Source organism: Spodoptera frugiperda, chromosome 22, assembly GCF_023101765.2.
Source record: "Spodoptera frugiperda isolate SF20-4 chromosome 22, AGI-APGP_CSIRO_Sfru_2.0, whole genome shotgun sequence".
NCBI lineage: Eukaryota > Metazoa > Arthropoda > Insecta > Lepidoptera > Noctuidae > Spodoptera > Spodoptera frugiperda.
The window spans coordinates 2,893,384-2,916,577 of NC_064233.1; the positions used below are offsets into that span (position 1 = coordinate 2,893,384).

Below are 23,194 nucleotides of genomic sequence, written 5' to 3' on the forward strand. Positions count from 1 at the left end.
TTAGACGTTCAAGGACTTTGGAAAGGAAAGGTAAAATAGAAATTGGACGGTAGTCGGAAAAGGATTCAGGATTTGGTTTTTTGGGTAGTGGTGTGATTTGCGCCTCCTTCCATGCAGAAGGAAAGACGCAACTGGATAAGGAATAGTTAAGGATATGGCAGATGACAGGAAGGATCTCGTCCAGGACAGGGAGTATCATCTTACGGCTGATACTGTCACTCCCCACTGCATTGGAACTGATGGATACAATGCTCTTTCTAACATCACAAGCTGTGACTTGACTAAAGAAGAATGGTGAGTAGTCGGGAGAGGGAAGAGAAGAAAGATAGTGTAAAGTCTTAGACTTTATAGACCCATTAATATAGGGTGAAGAGGAGAAGTGTTTATTTAAGGATTCGATATCTAGATTGTTGGTGATAGGAGTTTGACGCTGTTTGCCAACTCCCATCGACCTTAGAAATGCCCAAACCTTGGCTGGGTTACCATTTTCTACGGACTCATGAATATGGCGGCGTTGAGCATCCCTACACATCCTGTTGCTCCGATTACGAGCTGCAATGTACTCATTACGACTCAATGAATTCGGTTGACGTTTAAATTTGGCTTTCGCTGCTGCCTTTCTGCGAATCGCAACTCTGATCTCGTCTGTCAGCCACGGCGCTGGTACATGCTTCATTTTTACAGGTCGGATTGGGGCATGAACGTCATACAATTCATTGAGTTTTTTGCTAAACACCTTGATTTTGTCATCAATTCCCTCAGCAGCAAGGAGCTCAGACCAGTCAATGCTGCCGGCATCCTCACGAAGCCTGTCGTGGTCCATGCCACCAAAATTGCGCTGAAGGAGAGTTTTAGGTTTAAATTTAGGAGGAGAGAGTTTGTAGGAAAGGAAGATAAGGTCATGGTAGGAGAAGTTGTCAGCAGAACATTGTCCGTGCTTGACAACGTGCTGGTCTGACGAGACAAGGATAAGGTCAAGAAGAGAAGGTGAACAGTTAGGAAAGTGGTGAGTGGCACTTAGTGGAAGAAGAGACAAGTTGAAGGATTGAGCGATGGATTGAAGGGAAGAGGAGCGAGAATCCTGTTTCAGGAGACAGGTGTTAAAGTCACCCATAATTATGCTATGACTGTAAGAGGGAGTTAATTTTAGAAGTAAATTTTCGAATGAGGAGAAATAATCGACGCGTAAAGAAGGACAGTAATAGACACCGAGCAATACTCTGGTATGTCGCAGAGTTAGCTCCAGGAAAAGATGTTCGCCAGCGTTCTGCGGCGGGGGCTGCGGTGACATATCAATTATTTTAAAGGAAATGTTTGCTCGAAGGTATATGGCAACACCGCCGCCGCCGCAGCTCGTACGATCATTTCTTACTAACTGGTATCCAGGTAGAGAGTAGGAAGTAGAGGGAAGACAGGGTTTTAACCAGGATTCAGAAACTAGGATTGCATGGATACTCTTACAGTCAAGATTTGCCAGCATATCGTGGTAATGAGCCGGAATACTCTGTGCGTTTATATGGACTACATTTAGATTTTTCGGTACATCGGAGAAATGTGATTCAAGTGTGTCAGAAAGTGAAGGAAAACTGGTAAAGCTGTCTTGATCAGAATTTGCTGAAGCAAAACTATCATTATCACTCTGCGTGTCGTCCATTATAAAGTATAAATATAAAATAATAAAATATATAAAATGTATGCAATAAAAAAAAAAATAAAATAAAAAAATTAAAATAAAATAAAATAATAAGTTTTAAAGTGTGTTGTGTGAATACGCAGGTCCACCTGCCGGTTACGTGTCACAATTCAAAAAAATAAAAAATAAATAAAATGTAAGACTACCTCAAACAGTGCTGCGTTCGGGCAAAAATCCCAGAGTTTATAAATAGATAGGTGAAGAAATAGTAATCAGAAATCATATAAAAAATAATTGTGTACATATAAATAGTAATAAATAATATTTGATATCATCTGCACTGATATTGCCTATGGTTTCATAGACAATTCACGCCTCTGATACCAAACCTGGAACGCAACTGTTAACTTCACATTTGACAGGTGTCAAACGTCAGTAACAGCAAACATTCGTAAACAATAAAATAATGTTATTAAAGTGGGATTTGACAGTTTGTATTTAAATATAATAACGTTGAGTGGTAAAGATATAGAAAATAGTTAGAATATAGAAGGGTATAGGAATAAAATATAATATAATAATGATATGTTAAGATAGGTAGAAGCAATAAATACATCAAAAGTAATAAATATATTGTGAAGGTACTCGATTACTACCACAAGACAAAGGAAATAGGAAGTGAAATTGTTACCCGAACGAAGCAGGATTATCAAAGTCACTTTTTAGTGGCGCCGCGCTTCCCTCTCCGTGCCACCGCCGCAGGAGATCGCTCGGGGACTGCTGCAGGAGACTGCTCGGGAACTGCACCGGGCTCGCCAATCGCACGCAAGTCATTGAGACTCGCAATGCGGCGCCTGACGCCATCCGGTCCCAGGACGTAGATGTGGCCCGCTTTAGTCCAGCAGTTCGCCACACCGAACTTATTCCGCGCTGCCATGAAGACCTGGTGACGTGTCTTCGTCAGGAACTCCGATATTGTGATACCCGTGCCCTTTAGTTTGGTCTTATTGTACCAGACCTTGTCACGGGTATCTACATCCTGCATCTTGACCAGTATTGGTCTGGGTCTTGTCTTGCCGGCGAAGCTGCCCACCCGGTGACATCTACGGACGTCAGAGGTAGTGAAGCTATCCACTTTTAGCTTCTCCTGGACCATGCTTGCAACCACCATTGATGTGTTTTCGCTCTTGTTCTCAGGGACTCCGTGGATCAAGAGCATCTTTCTACGGCCTCTCATCTCCAACGCATCCAAGTCCCGGACAAAGAACTCCATCTGCCGCTGCAAACACTCAAGCGCATCTAAAATGAACCGCTTGAAGGCCCAGTAGTCCTGTGCCAAGCTTGAAGTGCTGCCAGATGCAAGTTTGGATGGCGTACCGCTATGCCCAGCTTCAAATTTCGCCATCCTTTCTTGGAATTCCGCCCTCATTGCAGCCAGTGTTCCATTCACAGCATCCACTGCCTCCATGTTGTTGGTGATGTTGTGAGTGTAGTTTTATATTCAGTGATAACAATGACACCAAACCAGCAGGTAGCGTGCCTTTCAATATGTACTTATTGTTTTAAATAATATTTATAATTTAAATTAAATAATTTATTTTTGGGGGAGACGCTTCCCTATGTGTTTCACTTTGTACACCTCGTGACCGAATGTTAATTATTTTAAAACAATAGACACGTATTTTTTATTTTCTCTCGGAAACAATAGTCCAGTCATTTGATAGATAAAAAGGGGTTACCTGGAAAGTTTTCCGGTAGTTTTGAAAATTGGTGAATTTATAGATTTGGGTATGCTCTTTTCGAATTTCAACTTTGCCACCTCGTACACCCGCCGCTCGAGCCGCCATATTGAAAAAATGGCGCCTAAAAACGGTTTTTTATTAATATCTCCGTTCCGACGTAGTTAGACTTGTACACGTGGTGGTGCAGATGAATAATACTTTGCGGCGCTCGTACGCCAAAAACTATTGATTTTATGAAAAAGTTATCAATACATAAATTGTAGGATTTTTTTTCTAGTTTAATTTTGTAAATAAATATTTTTTCGTAAAATGCGTCGGAACGGAGATATTAATAAAAAACCGTTTTTAGGCGCCATTTTTTCAATATGGCGGCGCGAGCGGCGGGTGTACGAGGTGGCAAAGTTGAAATTCGAAAAGAGCATACCCAAATCTATAAATTCACCAATTTTCAAAACTACCGGAAAACTTTCCAGGTAAAACTACCAAATGACTGGACTACAAATACTTTCGAAGATAATAATATATTGATTTGAAATATCGTGTGACTTGACACTTCTATGTACAGTGCTGTCAACGAGACCTGGCAGGTCTGAAGTTAGGCTTTGCGAACTTTCGCGCAGGTACATTCGTGTACAAAACTATTACTGCAATATTATTTTTTATAAACCTAATGTACTAATAAAATTCCCTAATCAGTGACGAAGTACAAATAAACCAAATATATTATTTTTTCATAAACTGCGTTAAATCATAAATGAATTTTTTTAGTCGCGCGCTACAATGACTTACTTGTCATCATCAGACCCCTTGAGCAGCACCCAGGGCTGCTGGAACTGCATGTGCTGGTTCCCGAGCCGCGAGATGGACAACACGTGGCGCAGCGCCTCGCGGAGACGACCCTTCTCCATGTGTTGCACGTACGCTGAGGAACAAATATTTTTTAAACATTAACCCATGGGTGGTTTTCCGAAAAAAATCACAAAATGTTAACGGCGTCATTATCCTCAACCAAAAGTTAACACAAAATTGAAACACAATATTTGCTTTCAATAAAATAAGCTGTGACACCGCTCTTAACCAATCCAATAAAAATAAGGATGATAATAAGCTACCACGATGCTTAATAACGCAGGAGATTAATGATTTGTTAAATAAAAGTTAAAGTTTTTCAGAAAACCACCCCCTTACACTAATATTTCTCCTGTGTCAAGGGTGCGTTTACAAACATACAAGTTCACACATACTTATGACACTCAGACCCAAAACAACAATTTGTAGATCACACAAAGAGTTGCTCCGTGCGGGAATCGAACTGACTACACGTTACACGGTAAACAGTTGCCCAGCTACCGCGCTAATAGAGCAGTCAAAATAATTATTAATTATTATGTTATCGGCTTACTCACGTAACTATTTGACGAGGAACTCGACTAGTTTCTAGTCATGCTAGAGGCTCATATTTATGAGCAGCATTCCGCGACACACGACGCGGCGATTGTCGCGCTGCTACTCTCAGTAGCAGAGCCTCTAGCATGGCTTGAAACTAGTCGGATTTCGTCAAACATTTACGTGAGTAAAAGTAAGCGTCCACAGACCCGCATCGTACGCATCGGACGGATGGTGAGGTTACTAGATGCCCAATTACCTCCCTCCCCATCTTCCCAATTCCCCAACAACCCTAAATTCCCAACCCCCAAAAAAGCCAACAACGCACTTGTAACGCCTCCGGTGTTTCAAGTGTCCATGGGCGGCGGTGATTGCTTACAATCAGGTGATCCGTCTGTTCGCTTACCGGCTTATACCATAGAAAAAAGAATCGTGAATCGAACCTAATATGTAATGAAATATAGTAAAATACGTACCAACAACTTCTCTGTTAACTAAGGCGATGAGTTCATAGTCCGCCTGCGTGAATGCCACGTCCGGGACTCGACCCTTGAACGTATTCGCGCAGAAACTCAGCGACCGATGGCAGAAGTTACCCAAGTTGTTTAGTAACTCCGAATTGTTCCTTTAACAAACAGATTAAACTAAGATATATATCACACTAATATTATAAATGTGAAAGTTTTGTTTGTTTGAATGTTTGTCCATCAATTACGCTGAAACTACTGAACAGATTTTGATGAAATCTGGTATACAGACAGGGTTTGCGCTGACTTTATATACCACTTTTAAACGAGACCGAAAACGAAACCGCTGGACTTAAGGACAATATTTTTAAGTTTAAAAACCTTACTTCAACCTGAATGTTTGATATCCACAATAGAGATAGTTGTGGAAAAAAATAGATTATATTGTTTGGTCATTAAAATTAAGAGTGTGTACCAAATATTAGATCGATCTGATGTCAGGAAGGGGGTTAACCTCTCATATATAAGACAAGAATAGAAAACATATTGTGTCTCGCATAGATCTGAGTTCCGGCACACGAAGGCTTAATTCCAATTACTAATGTCAACCCAAACAAACAAACACACGGGCCAACTAAATACATAATACCGTTTTAACACGTTAACCGCTATATCGGTCACCGGTGACGCTTAGCGGAGGATTTGCCTACAACAGTTTTCTTTCGGCAGTTAATGCTTTAAATATCTAGACTCACCTAGTGCCAAGTTCTATCCAGCTGAAACTTGAGTCTGAAGTCTCAGGTCGGATGCTAGCCAGGTAGAAACGCCACACGTCTGATGGTATACCTGTGTCCTGGAACCATAAAATAACATTTAACGTGAATAAGTAATAAGGTTACACTGAGAGACCATAAAAAGAACTGTGGCGACACCCTGACAAGTGACAGATGACAGAAGTTGCACATAGACTATCGACGAACAAATCAACGGATGACGTCATAAATATCCTGCATCGCACATATGAAGTTTACATGCGAATTAACACGGATAGAAAATCCCAACGAACAACAGTTGGGCAGAAAGCCCGCCAGGCACGATCACCTCGCCTGGTCGGAGGATCCTCCTTTTCTTAGGGAACTTTACTCTCTGTTCCCCCTGACTAAGACAGCAGAGCAAAGACAAAGATCAAAATAAATAATTAAATAAATCAAGTATTAAACTATGTATGAACAGCTCCATGTTCCTTGACCACAGACGTCAGCGTGTAATGTTGTAGATTGTCTAAATGTTACGGAATGCGGCGCGGCTGATAATGCCATTTGTGAAGAGTAATAAATTAGCTTAAAAATATCATCTAAATTGATTAAATTTGTTAATATCATCTAAATGCATAATTCATAATTATACTCTTTTTGGGCCAAGTTTAAAAACCCACACTATAATAGTTTTATTAGTTAAAAAAACTAACGTTTGTCCCGAACAAATAAATACACGTGACTTTTATGAACTTGCCGTCCTCGTAGTTGTATGTCTGGAAAGAGTAATATATTTTATTTGAAATCATAATTAAGAAAGTTCTGACAATGAGATAATTGGAAGATCCTGTAAAAAATAGTCTCGCACCACATCAGTTTTTTATGGTCAGAATTGTGAGAATGTAATACCGAGTGACTGGTAATAAAATTAGTGCCATCGCACGTATTTAAACACATGATTGTACTGATAATTACAAACAACGTCCCAAGTAATATTATTTTTGTATGGCCAAGTTTTATTTTTATCACACATTCTTTAGCATTAAGTTATATTCAATATTATATATGTTATATTATTACCTGTGCATCTGTCCCGAACACGCCCACACCTCTCGACTTTGAGAACTTGCCATCCTCGTAGTTCAGGTATTCTGGAAAAGTACATACATTATATTTGAAATACATACTTATTTAAGAAAGTTCAACGATGCGATTAAGATTGTAACTATCATTAATTCAAATACATTTAATTCAACAACATTTATAGTTATGCGTAAACTAAACGTATATATTGAGCTCAAATGGTTGAAGATATCTGATGCAGTAAAATTCAACTACTAATAATTACCTAATTTTACTAATATGACAATGTTCGATTAATCTTAAATCAGTGTGTTATGAACATGAATTCGTGGGAAAATTAATAATTATGTTATCGGCGTACGGAACTGGCTGACGAGGAACTCGATTAGTTTCAAGCCCATGCTAGAGGCTCATATTCATGAGTACATAATAATTACCGCGTACACAGTGGCTGACGCGGACGTGTCGCGCTGTAGTTCCTCGTCAAACAGTTACGTGAGTAAGCCGATACATAATAATTAATTTAGCATCAAGTCTCACCAACGTGTATAATGACTCCCATTAGCTGCTTCAACATGATGTTTCAACATACATAAAATTACCTGTAGCGTACAAGTGGCTGACAGGACGTGTCACACATGACATACATACATTGCAAGTTAAATAAAAGTTTGTTGTAATAAATGCTATACAGGGCTGTAAGCGGAACGCTCCCGAAAAACGCCACATGATTGTTTATGTTTTAATAATTTGTAATCGTACAAGTGGCTGACGATTACGTTCCTCGTATGACTCCCATCAGCGTGGCGGGGAACATGATGCAGTGGAACGTACATAATAATTACCTGTAGCGTACAAGTGGCTGACGAGGACGTGTCCCTCGTTGACGCCCATCAGCGTGGCGGGGAACATGATGCAGTGGAACATACATAATAATTACCTGTAGCGTACAAGTGGCTGACGAGGACGTGTCCCTCGTTGACTCCCATCAGCGTGGCGGGGAACATGATGCAGTGGAACATACATAATAATTACCTGTAGCGTACAAGTGGCTGACGAGGACGTGTCCCTCGTTGACGCCCATCAGCGTGGCGGGGAACATGATGCAGTGGAACGTACATAATAATTACCTGTAGCGTACAAGTGGCTGACGAGGACGTGTCCCTCGTTGACGCCCATCAGCGTGGCGGGGAACATGATGCAGTGGAACGTACATAATAATTACCTGTAGCGTACAAGTGGCTGACGAGGACGTGTCCCTCGTTGACGCCCATCAGCGTGGCGGGGAACATGATGCAGTGGAACATACATAATAATTACCTGTAGCGTACAAGTGGCTGACGAGGACGTGTCCCTCGTTGACTCCCATCAGCGTGGCGGGGAACATGATGCAGTGGAACATACATAATAATTACCTGTAGCGTACAAGTGGCTGACGAGGACGTGTCCCTCGTTGACTCCCATCAGCGTGGCGGGGAACATGATGCAGTGGAACATACATAATAATACATACCTGTAGCGTACAAGTGGCTGACGAGGACGTGTCCCTCGTTGACTCCCATCAGCGTGGCGGGGAACATGATGCAGTGGAACATACATAATAATTACCTGTAGCGTACAAGTGGCTGACGAGGACGTGTCCCTCGTTGACTCCCATCAGCGTGGCGGGGAACATGATGCAGTGGAACGGCACGTTGTCTTTGGCCATGAACTGATACAGTTTCACCTGCAAAGCGTAATAAGTTATATATTCATATTCATATTCATATTCATTTATTTGCTTTCCACAATGTATATACATAGATGTTCTTAAAGGTAAAAATAACAATTATGGACCCAGTTTGGGCACAGCAATTTTAAAGATATAAAATATAGATATATATATAAATATAATTTTTATATATAGCATTAATATTTGTTTTAAAAACGTATGTAAAATCAACATTTTTTTAATATTTCTCTCTCCTACGAATTTTATAATTTGCTGTGCTCGACAGGGTCCATAATTGTGACTAAATACTGTATTTTATAACATCTGCGTACATTATGGATGCAATAAATACTTGAATACTTGAATCTTACTAATGTCAATAAAATCTGAGAGAGCCATGCTTCGGAACGAATGGGCCAACTCGACCGGAGTAATATCACGGTCTCACAGAAAACCGACGTGAAACAACGCTTGCGTTGTGTTAGTGTAGTTACCGAAGGCTCAATTCCCCCTTCCCAAACTTCCCAATCCCCTACTCCCCAACAACCCTTAAATTCCTAACCCCCAAAAAGTTGGCAACGCACTTGTAACGCCTCTGGTGTTTCCAGTGTCCATAGGCGACGGGATCGCTTACCATCAGGTGATCCGTCTACTCGTTTACTGGCTTATACCATAAACACATAAATAAATACCTTCTGCAAGCGGTTCGGTTCGCTTTCCCAAGTCATCTGACATATTGGCCACTTTTTTACCCGACTGCGCCAGAAGGAGGGTAGTTTTTCGAGAGTATGTAATGTAATAATTGTTTGGCACGCCCTACAGCCTAAAAGCTTGTGGATTCTGACTTGAAATGTGTCGTTAGATGGGCGCGTCGATTTACACGTGGGATACACTGGACCATTACAAGGATAGCGAGCGATATTAAACGGGCAGAAGCTAGTATGTAATAAAGTAACTCACATTATACTCTTTATCCGGTTTCCACCATTTCTCGAATTCTTTAGTGGCGTTCTGCGTGATGCTGAGGTAGCCGATGGGCGCGTCGAACCACACGTAGAATACCTGCGAGCATTACAATAAAATTTTACTGTTAATAAGATCTAGTAAATAAATACAAATAATACATACATGTACACTTAAGACATGGTACAGGGGTTTAATTAAACCTTAATTATGTTTCTCGGCTTAACGCACGTAAATATATGACGAAGAACTCGACTAGTTTTAAGCTAAAATCACTTTATATAACATAGGCTTTAATGTCGTAAAGTGTACAATAGTCACGGTACAGAAAACAAGTCAGTGCCTGTGGTCAAACGCGTCGCTGAGAGAAGTGGGGAGCGTAGTAGTGGATTCGCCATTCGCCAATCCCTAAACCCCCCTCCGGCTACCCCAGCTCTCCCTGCGGTCGCCACCGCGGTAGCTCGATGATTTGCGCCGGCTTAAAAAAATCACTATTCATGAGCAGCATTCCGCGACATTTTACGTGGAGGACTAAGGGGACGCCTTTGTTCAGCAGTAGACGTCTCTCGGCTGATGATGATGATGATTCCGCGACACATGGCGCGGCGACTGTCTCGGAATACTGCGTCGTGTAACTAATCAAGCCGTGAAACTGGTTGAGTTCCTTTCAAATAATTACGAGAGTAAGCCGATAACATATAATATAATTTAGTATGTATCTCACGAAAATTATAATATAAACTTAACTTACCTTGTTAGTGAACCCGGGTACCGGTACGGGCACCCCCCACTTGAGGTCCCTGGTGACGGCGCGCGCCCGCAGCGGCTCCCGCAGCCACGCGCGGGATACTGCCCGCGCCGGCGGGGACCACTGCTTCTCTGTAGACGTTATCCATGTGCGGATCGACGGCTCTAGCTGGACAAACATACATATCTATATATTAATACGTGATGCAAAATCTTTGGACCCCTTTTTACGAAAAGCTGCTGGCTGGGGGTGACGGAGGGGGTGCCCGGACGTAGGAGCATAAAATTTGGAAACTTATAATTTATGTGTAGGAGAAATGCAGAACGCTAAATATTTTTCAAAAATAATGCTTATAAAGTACATTAAATCAATAAATAAAACATTACACACACTACCATGCATAGTATCTAATCATATTTGACAAAACGTCAAAATCGACAAACTTTGCGATGATATTCTCACGTCTCATATGAATAAAGTTTTCCTGTTCATGGTTCATGATGCGCCGGAATATATTAATTTGAATTTTACAAAACGAATAGCAATTTGTTAAATAAAAATTTACCTTGAACGTATGTTAAGTGGTATTGTAAATTAAATCGTATATGGTCGAATTTCGACCACTAGGCGACCACTAGTCACTTTAAAACCTCGTCCCCCACTAGAAACATTTGTTGAGCGACATGTGTCCCCGGAGACATCGGGCGACATCGGACGACATCGCCGCGACATTGTTGAAACTATTCCTTGTCGCACAGTCACATAGGTTTAAAGCATCTATTGTATACAAAGTGGTTTACAATTTTAATATAAAAAGTACATTTATTTATGGTACAAGCCGGTACGCGGGCTGCTGGATCATCTGATGGTAAGCAATCGCTTTATCGCTCCTGCTGCTCGTCTGCCGACCTATACTATAAGTTAAGTATGGGCTTATCAAGCTTCGGCACTGTTGTGCCGTTTCAATCGGAGTGATACCACGGCCCCACAGTACACCGACGTGAACCAACGCTTGCGTTATGTTTCCTTGAGGTTAGCGGAGGCCCAATTACCTCCCTTGCCAATCCCAGAATCCCCAACAACCCTTAAATTCTTAAGGGGGTGGTCCCCCAAAAGGCCGACAACGCACTTTGTAACTAAAACCCCTCTCACCTGTCCCAACTCGATGAACAGCTGCTGGCTGGGGGTGACGGAGCGGGTGGTCCCGCAGAGCTTGCACCTTTTGAGCTAATTTACCATATAAAAAAACAATCAATTTTTATCAATAAAAACCTAAAACCCCCCTCACCTGTCCCAATTCAATGAACAGCTGCTGGCTGGGGGTGACGGAGGGGGTGGTCCCGCAGAGCTTGCACCGGGGGGAGCATACATACCATATAAAAACTCGACTTTGGTCAATAAACACTAAAACCCCCTCACCTGTCCCAATTCAATGAACAGCTGCTGGCTGGGGGTGACGGAGGGGGTGGTCCCGCAGAGCTTGCACCGGGGGGAGCATACATACCATATAAAAACTCGACTTTGGTCAATAAACACTAAATGCCCCCCTCACCTGTCCCAACTCAATGAACAGCTGCTGGCTGGGGGTGACGGAGGGGGTGGTCCCGCAGAGCTTGCACCGGGGGGAGCATACATACCATATAAAAACTCGACTTTGGTCAATAAAAACTAAATCCCCCCTCACCTGTCCCAACTCAATGAACAGCTGCTGGCTGGGGGTGACGGAGGGGGTGGTCCCGCAGAGCTTGCACCGGGGGGCGCCCAGCTCCGTGGCCGTGATACCATATAAACTCTATTTCCGTCAGTAAAAACTAAATCCCCCCTCACCTGTCCCAATTCAATGAACAGCTGCTGGCTGGGGGTGACGGAGGGGGTGGTCCCGCAGAGCTTGCACCGGGGGGAGCATACATACCATATAAAAACTCGACTTTGGTCAATAAACACAAAATCCCCCTCACCTGTCCCAACTCAATGAACAGCTGCTGGCTGGGGGTGACGGAGGGGTGGTCCCGCAGAGCTTGCACCGGGGGGAGCATACATACCATATAAAAACTCGACTTTGGTCAATAAACACTAAATCCCCCTCACCTGTCCCAACTCAATGAACAGCTGCTGGCTGGGGGTGACGGAGGGGGTGGTCCCGCAGAGCTTGCACCGGGGGGAGCATACATACCATATAAAAACTCGACTTTGGTCAATAAACACTAAATGCCCCCCTCACCTGTCCCAACTCGATGAACAGCTGCTGGCTGGGGGTGACGGAGGGGGTGGTCCCGCAGAGCTTGCACCGGGGGGCGCCCAGCTCCGTGGCCGTGATACCATATAAACTCTATTTCCGTCAGTAAAAACTAAATCCCCCCTCACCTGTCCCAATTCAATGAACAGCTGCTGGCTGGGGGTGACGGAGGGGGTGGTCCCGCAGAGCTTGCACCGGGGGGCGCCCAGCTCCGTGGCCGTGATACCATATAAACTCTATTTCCGTCAGTAAAAACTAAATCCCCCCTCACCTGTCCCAATTCAATGAACAGCTGCTGGCTGGGGGTGACGGAGGGGGTGGTCCCGCAGAGCTTGCACCGGGGGAGCATACATACCATATAAAAACTCGACTTTGGTCAATAAACACTAAATGCCCCCCTCACCTGTCCCAACTCAATGAACAGCTGCTGGCTGGGGGTGACGGAGGGGGTGGTCCCGCAGAGCTTGCAGCGGGGGGAGCCCAGCTCGGTGGCCGTGATACCATATAAAAACTCGACTTTGGTCAATAAAAACCAAACCCCCCCTCACCTGTCCCAATTCAATGAACAGCTGCTGGCTGGGGGTGACGGAGGGGGTGGTCCCGCAGAGCTTGCACCGGGGGGAGCATACATACCATATAAAAACTCGACTTTGGTCAATAAACACTAAAACCCCCCTCACCTGTCCCAACTCAATGAACAGCTGCTGGCTGGGGGTGACGGAGGGGGTGGTCCCGCAGAGCTTGCACCGGGGGAGCATACATACCATATAAAAACTCGACTTTGGTCAATAAACACTAAATCCCCCTCACCTGTCCCAACTCAATGAACAGCTGCTGGCTGGGGGTGACGGAGGGGGTGGTCCCGCAGAGCTTGCACCGGGGGGAGCATACATACCATATAAAAACTCGACTTTGGTCAATAAACACTAAATGCCCTCACCTGTCCCAACTCAATGAACAGCTGCTGGCTGGGGGTGACGGAGGGGGTGGTCCCGCAGAGCTTGCACCGGGGGGAGCATACATACCATATAAAAACTCGACTTTGGTCAATAAACACTAAATGCCCTCACCTGTCCCAACTCAATGAACAGCTGTTGGCTGGGGGTGACGGAGGGGGTGGTCCCGCAGAGCTTGCAGCGGGGGGAGCCCAGCTCGGTGGCCGTGATCAACTTGCCACACTTGTCGCACTGGTCGCCGCGGGCATCCTCGTACCCGCACCCAGGGTACGGACATGTGCCTTCTACGAATCTAGAAACAAAATTATATTATTATTAATACTTATCAACATATTTTTTAGCTTTCTACAGAAGTAGCTAGTTTTAACGCACTTTTTCAAAGTCAAAGTCAAAATTATTTGTTTCAAATAGACTGGGAAGGCACTTTTGAACGTCAAAGTAAATATTACAATATTAAAAACAAAAATGTCTGTCTGTCGGTCAGTCCTCTAGTGAAGCATTTGCAGGATGCTTTATGTACAGGAGGCCTATAGTTTAGCAGTGGACTGTCACGGGCTTGTCCTTAGTACGAGTTTGCTTTACTATAGTAGTTGGTTTATTCGAGCCGGGCAATCAGAGCGCCGAACGCGCTCTCGTTTCTATTACTTTGAACGTAAAGCAAACTCGTACTAAGGGTACTGTTGTTACCACAGATGGGGCCCAGTAGGGCTGATGCCTGATCCGGAGCTGCGGACTACCTAGAGGATTTACCGGGGCTCCGGCTCGAAAAGCAGGAGTAGGAACGGGGTGGTTTTTAGTCAGTAGGAGTCTGACACTCCCTCTCGCCACGCCCAAGGCGGGAGAAGTCATTGGATGATTTTCCCCTCCCCCTAAAGAAAAGGTACTGTTGATGGTGGTAGATATATAATATATACATGACATACCTGTCAGCCAGGAACCGATCGCAGTTGGTACATAGCAGCTGGTCCACAGACTGCGAGCTCACGAACCCATTGTCTTTTAGTTAGTTTTAACACAACGCTTGCGTTGTGTGTTCGTTGTGTGAGTGAGGTTACCGGATGCCCAATGACCCCCTTCCAAATCCCCGATCTCCCAACAACCCTTATTACATACAATAGCTAACCCCTTAAACCTGGCAACGCACTTGTAACGCCTTTAATGTTTCGGGAGTCCGTGAGTGGCGGCGATTGCTTACCATCAGGTGACTCGTCAAAGTCAAAGCATTTATTTCAATTAATCCTAAATTAGGCACTTTTGAAACGTCAAATTGAATTGTCCGTCAGTCTGTCTGTCAGTGAAGCTAGGCGCTCGTCTACTGGCTTATACCACAAAGGCCTATAGTCCAGCAGTGGACCATCACGACCTATTGATGGAGATAGCTACATACCTGTCAGCCAGGAACCGATCGCAGTTGGTACATAGCAGCTGGTCCACCGACTGCGAGCTCACGAACCCATTGTCTTTTAGTTTCAGGAACATTCTCTGCGCTATTCTGTGGACCAAATATTGGGCGTTCAATACATTATTTTATTCAATTATAATTAATTTTGCTACAAATTATCAAGGCAAGAATCGTGAAATGTACTGCGCCGAAAATATTTAATAACGAATATTACCGGAAGAGAGATAGGGGGAAGAGAGAGAGGGGGAAAAGAAAGAGGGGGAAGAGAGAGAGGGGGAGCAAGAGATAGAGAAAGAAAGAAAGAAAGAAAGAGAGCCGTAGATAAAGAGAAAGAGAAAGAGAAAGAGAAAGAAAGAGAAAGAGAAAGAGAAAGAGAAAGAGAAAGAGAAAGAGAAAGAGAAAGAGAAAGAGAAAGAGAAAGAGAAAGAGAAAGAGAAAGAGAAAGAGAAAGAGAAAGAGAAAGAGAAAGAGAAAGAGAAAGAGAAAGAGAAAGAGAAAGAGAAAGAGAAAGAGAAAGAGAAAGAGAAAGAGAAAGAGAAAGAGAAAGAGAAAGAGAAAGAGAAAGAGAAAGAGAAAGAGAAAGAAATAAAGAGAGAGAGAAAGAGAAAGAAAAAGGGTGAGAAAGAATATTAATTTTCCCTGCATATTTAAAATAAATTAATAAACTCTTTAAATATTTTTTCGTTGATATATCGAACCGCACAGTCAAAAAGATTCTGAGCTAAAACATATCAGTAAATACGAGTACAATTGTCACTCACTCAGTCTGTTGCGGCGTGCTAGTCCTGCCGAAGTAGTCGAACCCGATATTGAACCAGCGATACACCGAGTTGTGTATGTCGAAGTATTTGTCGCAGATCTCGCGCGGAGTTATACCTTCTTCTAACGCCTGCAATATTAAAATATATATTATATTACAATCACCATAGTTTTTAATTGAAAAAATACAAAATACTTAAATGTAGGTACAGTGGAGGACTGATCTGCTTGATCATTTTAAAATATTGCTTAACCCAGCAAAACATTAAGCCATATCCCATAAAACCGGAGCTGCGGACTACCTAGCGGGTTACCGGGGCTCCGGCTCAAAAAGCAGGAGTAGGAACGAGGTGGTTTTTAGTCAGTAAGAGTCTGACACTCTTTCTCGCCTCGCCCAAGGTGGGAAAAGTCATTGGATGATTTCCCCCTTAAAAAAATACCCCATAAATGTCTTATCTAATAGAAAAGCGATAACGTCGCAGCTTAGTGACGCAACACGTGTAATCTCTTAGTCAGTGGTGCGTTTGATATTATTCGGCTACCTGCCGTCCACCACCCCGTTTCATTCACAAATCCAAGGTTATGGGGCGGGGCTAGTGAGCGCTTCCCATCATTTGCAAACAAATATTAATTTAGTGGTGGGCAGGCGAATGTGACCACCATTGTACCATATCTTACAACAAGCTTTTACATCATTTTAGTAGAATATCTAAGCACTTGGGCTCGGTTCATATCTGACGGAACTGCGTCGCGTATCATCGGTCGCGTGACGCCAGAACAGACAAATGTATAGAAAAACAGTTGACCGTTCACACTCGACCGATGCACAGTGTTTTAGAAACCCTTGGGGAGGACATTTTTAGCTAATAGCGTATATCGATGTAGTTAGTCCTAATAACACAAATTGCAAAAGAAACCCCATGTCAATTATTTTTAGTTTTCGAGAAAAAAATACTAAAGTTGCTAATTCGGAGTGTGGTTTAAATAGGTTTTTCTTTTATTTTTCTTTTATCATTAAAATAAAGAGCAAAATTTGATTTCCGGATTTTATCACATATATTTATGTGTTATTCAAGCTTTACAACACGTATGAATTGTAACTAGGTACAAAGATATTTGCAAAAAATCCAATTTTAGTTTCTATTTTTTATTTTTGTATTGACATAGTTTCCGCACGAAATCTTCATGGTAAATGATAGTAAGCCTTTTGTACTATGTACTTAAATTAAATCAGCTACATAATCCGTGGTATTACAAAATTATGTACAATTGAAAAAAAACTAAGCGCCTTTATTATTACAAATAGCAAAGTCAACAATCAGCACTTTGCTTTTTAAATGATACAATAATTTTATCTAGAGAAGTCGACATTTTAGAAGATGATGCTTAAAATAAATTCTTATTTAATCTACCATATAGATATGTTTAATATATACATGTTTTATTGTGTATTTCTTTCAATTACGTAGGTCCTAGTAATAGTCACCACACGATTTTTAATTGCAAACTATCATGACATGACTTTTGCTATATGGTAGATTAAATAAGAATTTATTTTAATCATCATCTTCTAAAATGTCGACTTCTCTAGATAAAATGATTGTATCATTTAAAAAGCAAAGTGCTGATTGTTGACTTTGCTATTTGTAATAATAAAGGCGCTTAATTTTTTTCAATTGTACATAATTTTGTAATACCACGGATTATGTGGCTGATTTAATTTAAGTACATAGTACAAAAGGCTAACTATCATTTACCATGAAGATTTCGTGCGGAAACTATGTCAATACAAAAATAAAAAATAGAAACTAAAATTGGATTTTTTGCAAATATCTTTGTACCTAGTTACAATTCATACGTGTTGTAAAGCTTGAATAACACATAAATATATGTGATAAAATCTGCGGATATTTTTGCTCTTTATTTTAAAGATAAAAGAAAAATAAAAAAAGTTCTATTTAAACTACACTCCGAATTAGCAACTTTAGTATTTTTTTTCTCGAAAACTAAAAATAATTGACATTGGGTTTCTTTTGCAATTTGTGTTATTAGGACTAACTACATCGATATACGCTATAAGCTAAAAATGTCCTCCCCCAAGGGTTTCTAAAACACTGTGCGATGATATGTTAGTACAACCTTAGGTTTTGTGGGGCTTAGTATATAAAAATTTATGATCTGTGTGGAAATGGAATAAACAAAATAAAAATAACCAATGATGCGATCGACGCATTTTACGTCAGATAAGAACCGACCCAAATGGTCTTGCTGGAGGGGAGAGGAGGAATATTAACACTTACAAGGCTGTGGTTGAAACACTTGCCGGCGTGTCGAAGACCTACATGCGCATATTCATTAGGGAGTATTTGTGTTGTGAATATATGTTTATTTGTATATCTCACCTTAGTTTCTGTCGCCGTCCCGTACTCGTCAGTGCCGGATATGTACAATGTGTTGTAGTCACATAGTCGACAGTACCTATTAACAAAATAATATTACAATTTTAACATCATAATTTGTTTTGCCCAGCTACCGCGCCAACCGTTCAGTTCTTGTGTAGGACTTTACTTCTTAATATTTTTTAATAAATTTTATGTTTCTTTCTTATAATTATTTTTTCTTTCTTTCAATTATGTATGTATTCTTTATATTTCTTTTGTTTAGGTTTTTAGGTTGTAATATTGGTTCACTTGTTTTGATTGTCATAAAATACAGTACAATTTTATAATTTTGTATGTATCTAGACACACGGCAGTGTGTCCGCCAAGTTCGAGCAAAAAAACCGACACACCGGCCGTGGGTTATATTACACGAACCATTTCGGGCCAAGTTCGACCCACCTATAACTCAAAATCTATTTTATCTACGCATATGAAATTTCTAGTATCTATCGAGATCTACTTACTTATCTAAAATACAAAATTTCATTAATGTACCTATTGTAGATCTTGAGATATTGACGTCAGAAAATCGCTATTTTTACTATACACTCACTGACTGACTCACTCACTCACTCATCAAAAACCTAGACCACTTCCAATAGTCGTATTGACTTGAAATTTGGCATGGAGGTAGGTCTTTAGGTCAAGGTAAAGGAAAAAATCTGAAAATGGCCAAGTGTGAGTCGGTTTTAAAAATAATGAAGGTGTAAATTCATACCCCTAAGGAACTAAAACAAAAAAATTATCTATATCTTCTAATGGTCGTACCGACCTAAAATTCGTTACGAAGGTTTGTATTTAGTCAAAGTAAAGTAAAATAAGAAAAAAAGAAAATAAACCTTACAAAAATAAATGAAATCCCACCCAAAACATAAATGTGAAAGGATGCCAAGTTCGATAATATTGGGATGCTTCGCCTATAAAAGAAGTGAGATCTAAATAAGTACCAAGTTCCATACACAGACCTCAGTTAAAAATGATATAACTTGGCAAGTTTTAATAGAAAATTATATACTTGAATCATTGCGTTTAGTAGGTTTATAACAAAGTGTGTGAAAACTTGCCAACTTGTTATATCATTTTTAACTGAGGTCTGTGTATGGAACTTGGTACTTATTTAGATCTCACTTCTTTTATAGGCGAAGCATCCCAATATTATCGAACTTGGCATCCTTTCACATTTATGTTTTGGGTGGGATGTTATTTTGTTTTGTATGTTTTTTATTTTATAATTTTATGTTTTCTTACTAACTAGTAAAGTGTCATTGTTTTGTTGTCTTACAGTGCATGTTGTGCATTAAAATTAATTATAAATTGGTGTTTAGATGTGAGTACTAATAATACAATTACTGGTTGTCCAAATACATAATAAATAAATAACTAAGTATGTTCACGCCTACCTCGCGAAGATATCAGCAGAGAGCACGCATCCGATGATGTTCCCCAGATGTGGCACGTTGTTCACGTACGGTAGCGCCGACGTCACCAGCACATTCTTCCTGTCTTTCACCGGTAATCTGAAACATTATAATTATAAAATTATAATACATTACTTGTCAAATGAATGTGTTTCTTAAAGTTTTATCTATATATATAAAAAAGGATTGCTGTTCGTTAATCTCACTAAAACTCGAAAACGGCTAGGTATACCGATTTGGCAAATTTTGGTCTTTGTGGTGAATTATTTGTGGAAGTCCAGAGAAGGTTTAAAAGGTAAGAATAAATAAAATATTATGTTATAAATTACTTATTTTAGTAATATTATAAATGCGAAAGTTTGTATGTATGTTTTTGTTACCCAATCACGCTAAAACAGCTGAAGGGATCTAGATAAAATTTAAAACAGGGGTAAATTATGGTCTGAAATACCACTTAGACCATCCCACGAGAACGCGGGCGAAACCGCGGGCAGAAACTAGTTTATAATATAATATAATAGAAAACTGCAACTCACACTATTTTCCCTGGAATTAATGGTTTCTGAAGCTTCTTGCGTCCATTCAGCCAGTTGTCCTTGGCTGCTTGTATTTCTTCCGCCGTGGGACCTAACTCGACTGCAGCGCCCTCATCCGGTGAACTGTTGGACAAAAAATATGTTATAGAAAGAAAGAAAGAAAAACAGTTTATTTTACACCGATTACAAAAATAACAAACATAATAATTGATAAAATAAACATAAAAGTATTCACGGCGCAAAAAGGCCAGATATATCGTATCGACATGCCTTTTAGGAAGGAAGGAGTAGGCAGAGGTGTACATTACGGCACGTAATGCTACTATACAATGTACAATTACTTTTGTAACTATTTGTGTTATAAGTCCCATGTAAAGGGTACGCCAATTGCCATATACTGGGCACAATTCCAGATTCCGTGCTACTACTGAGAAATTGTCGAAAAACCGAAAAATGCCCAATAATACCAGTAATATAAAAAATATAGTAGATAGATAGCTAGAAGTGAAAAAATGATATTAAGATGGTTTGGTCATATTGAAGTAATGGATGATAGGAGATATACAAAAGAGGTGTATCAAACGAGCATGCTTGGGGACATTGGTAGAGGGCGCCCTAGACGGACATCTATCGACCAGATTGGCGATACATTAAGTCTTTAACTGTTGAAGGCAAATCCTCCGCTAACGTCGGTCACCGGTGACCACCACGGCGTTCAATGTGTAGAAGGGCCAAATTAAAAGTACCTTTAACCGACGAGTATGCATGAAAAAACTGATGACTGTAGATGAAGCGAAAGAGGTGTGTAAGATTCGTAGCAATTGGCGTTCCATTGTCTCCCCCATGGGAGACAGGCGTGAGGTTATTTATGTATGTATGTACTTTTTTTTTCAGGATGGAAAATCATCCAATGAATTCTCCCGCCTTGGGCGAGGCGAGAGGGAGTGTCAGACTGTTACTGACTAAAAACCACCCCGTTCCTATTCCTGCTTTTCGAGCCGGAGCCCCGGTAAACCCGCTAGGTAGTCCGCAGCTCCGGATTAGGCATTAGCCCTACTGGGCCCCATCTGTGGTGGTCTGATGGCGATGTATGTATGTACTTACCCTACAGGCGAGGATAAGCTAGCCACTTGTGGAATGCCTAGAGCTGATGATGATCCGAATGGACCGGCAGCGGATCCTCCCCACTGTTTTACAGCTTCCTAAAAAGCAAGATTCACATCACATCACATCATCAGCCTATAAGTGGCCACTGCTGACCGAAGGTCTCTTCTCACACGGAGACAGTTTGAGCATTAATCACCACGCTTGCTCAATGCGGGTTGGCGATTTCAAACTTATAATCAGAAATTATAAGTCCAGGTTTCCTCACGATGTTTTCCGTCACCGTTTGTCAGTGGTGTCTAAATAATCTTAGAATTACATTACAAACTTTATCATAAACAGATTGTCTCGTTGATAAAGAGAGTGCAAGACTCAGGTCTGATTCCCGTACTTGACTAGTTTCAAGTTAGGTACCTAATAAGACTCCCGGTGTGACTTGAAACTAGTTGAGCATTTATCGAACAACTGATGTAAATGAGCCATACTTTTTATTAATTAAAAAATATACAATTTAAATTAACTAAAAATCACGGTTTACTTACGCAAATAAATGGAGAAAAGCTCTATTAGTTTAGTTTTTAGTCAGAGAAGGCAGCGCGACGTCTTCGCGTCTAGACAGCTGCACATGATGAAGAGTCCCTCTGTGACTCGAAACTAGTAGAGCTTTTCTCCATTAATGTACGTGAGTAAACCGTGATTTTTAGTTAATTTAGTATGTCTCACGATACTTATTATAAAAATATAGTTTAAGATTATTTAAAAATGTATATCTTTCCTTATTAAAAAAAAAACTTGAATCGTTACCTGTATAGCCTTAGCGCTGGCCAATTCTTCAATCCACCTCGTGATATGCGAGCATTCTGCCAGGTACGCTGACTTTAGTTCAGGATTGTAGTATACGGGGTAGAGTGTGCTCCATATTGATATGTCTGCCGCTGACAGTTTGTCCTGAAAGGATGATAGTAGTATAGAAATTATACCATGTTTTATTCCGGACTATAATCAGACAAATTCATTGGTTTTATTACATAGCAATGGCGCACTGTATAAGCCTGCACACGAAAGCAAGTGCCTAAACTTCTTTCATTGTTTTGTTTAATTGTTATTATTTTATTACTAACATAGGCTAAGAACATTGTTACTAACAAATTATGGAAGCAATTCTGAAAATAAATTTGATTTGATTTGATTACGTGAGATAGCAACATACATAGGTCCATCTTAGTTCTTATTTCTTATATCTTAGTTCCATGGACACTAGAAACACTAGAGGCGTTACAAGTGCGTTGCCGCCTTTTTAGGGGTGAGGAATTTAAGGGTTGATGGGGACTTGAAGATTGGGAAGATTGGGAAGGGGGAATTGGGTCTCTGGTAACCTCATTAACACAACGCAAGCGTTGTTTCACGTCGGTTTTCGGTGAGGTCGTGGTATCACTCCGGTCGAGCCGGCCCATTCGTGCTGAAGCATAGCTCTCGCACACTTAACCTCTCGTATGCCGTATATAAGACAACAATAGAAAACACATTGTGGCTCGTGTGGATACACCGTTCCAAACATACGAAGGGTTAATCTTAATTATTATTAGAGAAGAAGTAAAAGAAAGCGATAGTTTCCACTGGGCAAAAAGAACCTCGTAATAAATACGTTTGACTGCACGGTTGGTGCGGTGGCTGGGCAACTGGCTGCCGCGCAACGAGTAGCGGGTTCGATTCCCGCACGGAGCAACTCTTTGTGTGATCCACAAATTGTTGTTTCGGGTCTGGGTGTATTGTGTATGTGAACTTGTATGTTTGTAAACGCACCCACGACACAGGAGAAATTCCTAGTGTGGGGCAATGGTTTTTTCACTAAAA

The 23,194-nt window shown here is 41.2% G+C and overlaps 2 protein-coding genes and 1 long non-coding RNA gene across 7 annotated transcripts in view; 1 reads left to right on the plus strand and 2 right to left on the minus strand.

Annotated features, from left to right (window-relative positions):
* The window catches only part of LOC118280041 (gastrula zinc finger protein XlCGF57.1-like), a 65,509-nt gene that overhangs the window by 13,114 nt on the left and 29,201 nt on the right, over positions 1-23,194 (plus strand). The window lies entirely within an intron of this gene.
* LOC118279867 (methionine--tRNA ligase, cytoplasmic) overlaps positions 1-23,194 on the minus strand; it is a 34,787-nt gene that overhangs the window by 7,569 nt on the left and 4,024 nt on the right. For all 4 annotated transcript variants that reach the window (XM_050702520.1, XM_050702521.1, XM_050702522.1 and 1 more), the window contains exons 4-18: positions 22,145-22,288; positions 21,341-21,438; positions 20,237-20,359; positions 19,683-19,799; positions 18,244-18,319; positions 15,844-15,971; positions 15,068-15,172; positions 13,795-13,972; positions 10,492-10,656; positions 9,738-9,839; positions 8,675-8,792; positions 7,064-7,134; positions 5,984-6,081; positions 5,238-5,386; positions 4,165-4,297 (exon numbers count right to left, since the gene is read on the minus strand). In XM_050702520.1, coding sequence (XP_050558477.1) covers positions 4,165-4,297; positions 5,238-5,386; positions 5,984-6,081; positions 7,064-7,134; positions 8,675-8,792; positions 9,738-9,839; positions 10,492-10,656; positions 13,795-13,972; positions 15,068-15,172; positions 15,844-15,971; positions 18,244-18,319; positions 19,683-19,799; positions 20,237-20,359; positions 21,341-21,438; positions 22,145-22,288 — 1,805 coding nt within the window. The remainder of the gene's footprint in view (positions 1-4,164; positions 4,298-5,237; positions 5,387-5,983; positions 6,082-7,063; positions 7,135-8,674; positions 8,793-9,737; positions 9,840-10,491; positions 10,657-13,794; positions 13,973-15,067; positions 15,173-15,843; positions 15,972-18,243; positions 18,320-19,682; positions 19,800-20,236; positions 20,360-21,340; positions 21,439-22,144; positions 22,289-23,194) is intronic.
* Positions 11,785-13,658, minus strand: LOC126912111 (uncharacterized). Its single transcript, XR_007706749.1, has 3 exons — positions 13,535-13,658; positions 12,853-12,995; positions 11,785-12,040 (listed from the first exon to the last, which is right to left on the minus strand). It is a non-coding gene; the product is annotated as an uncharacterized LOC126912111 (long non-coding RNA).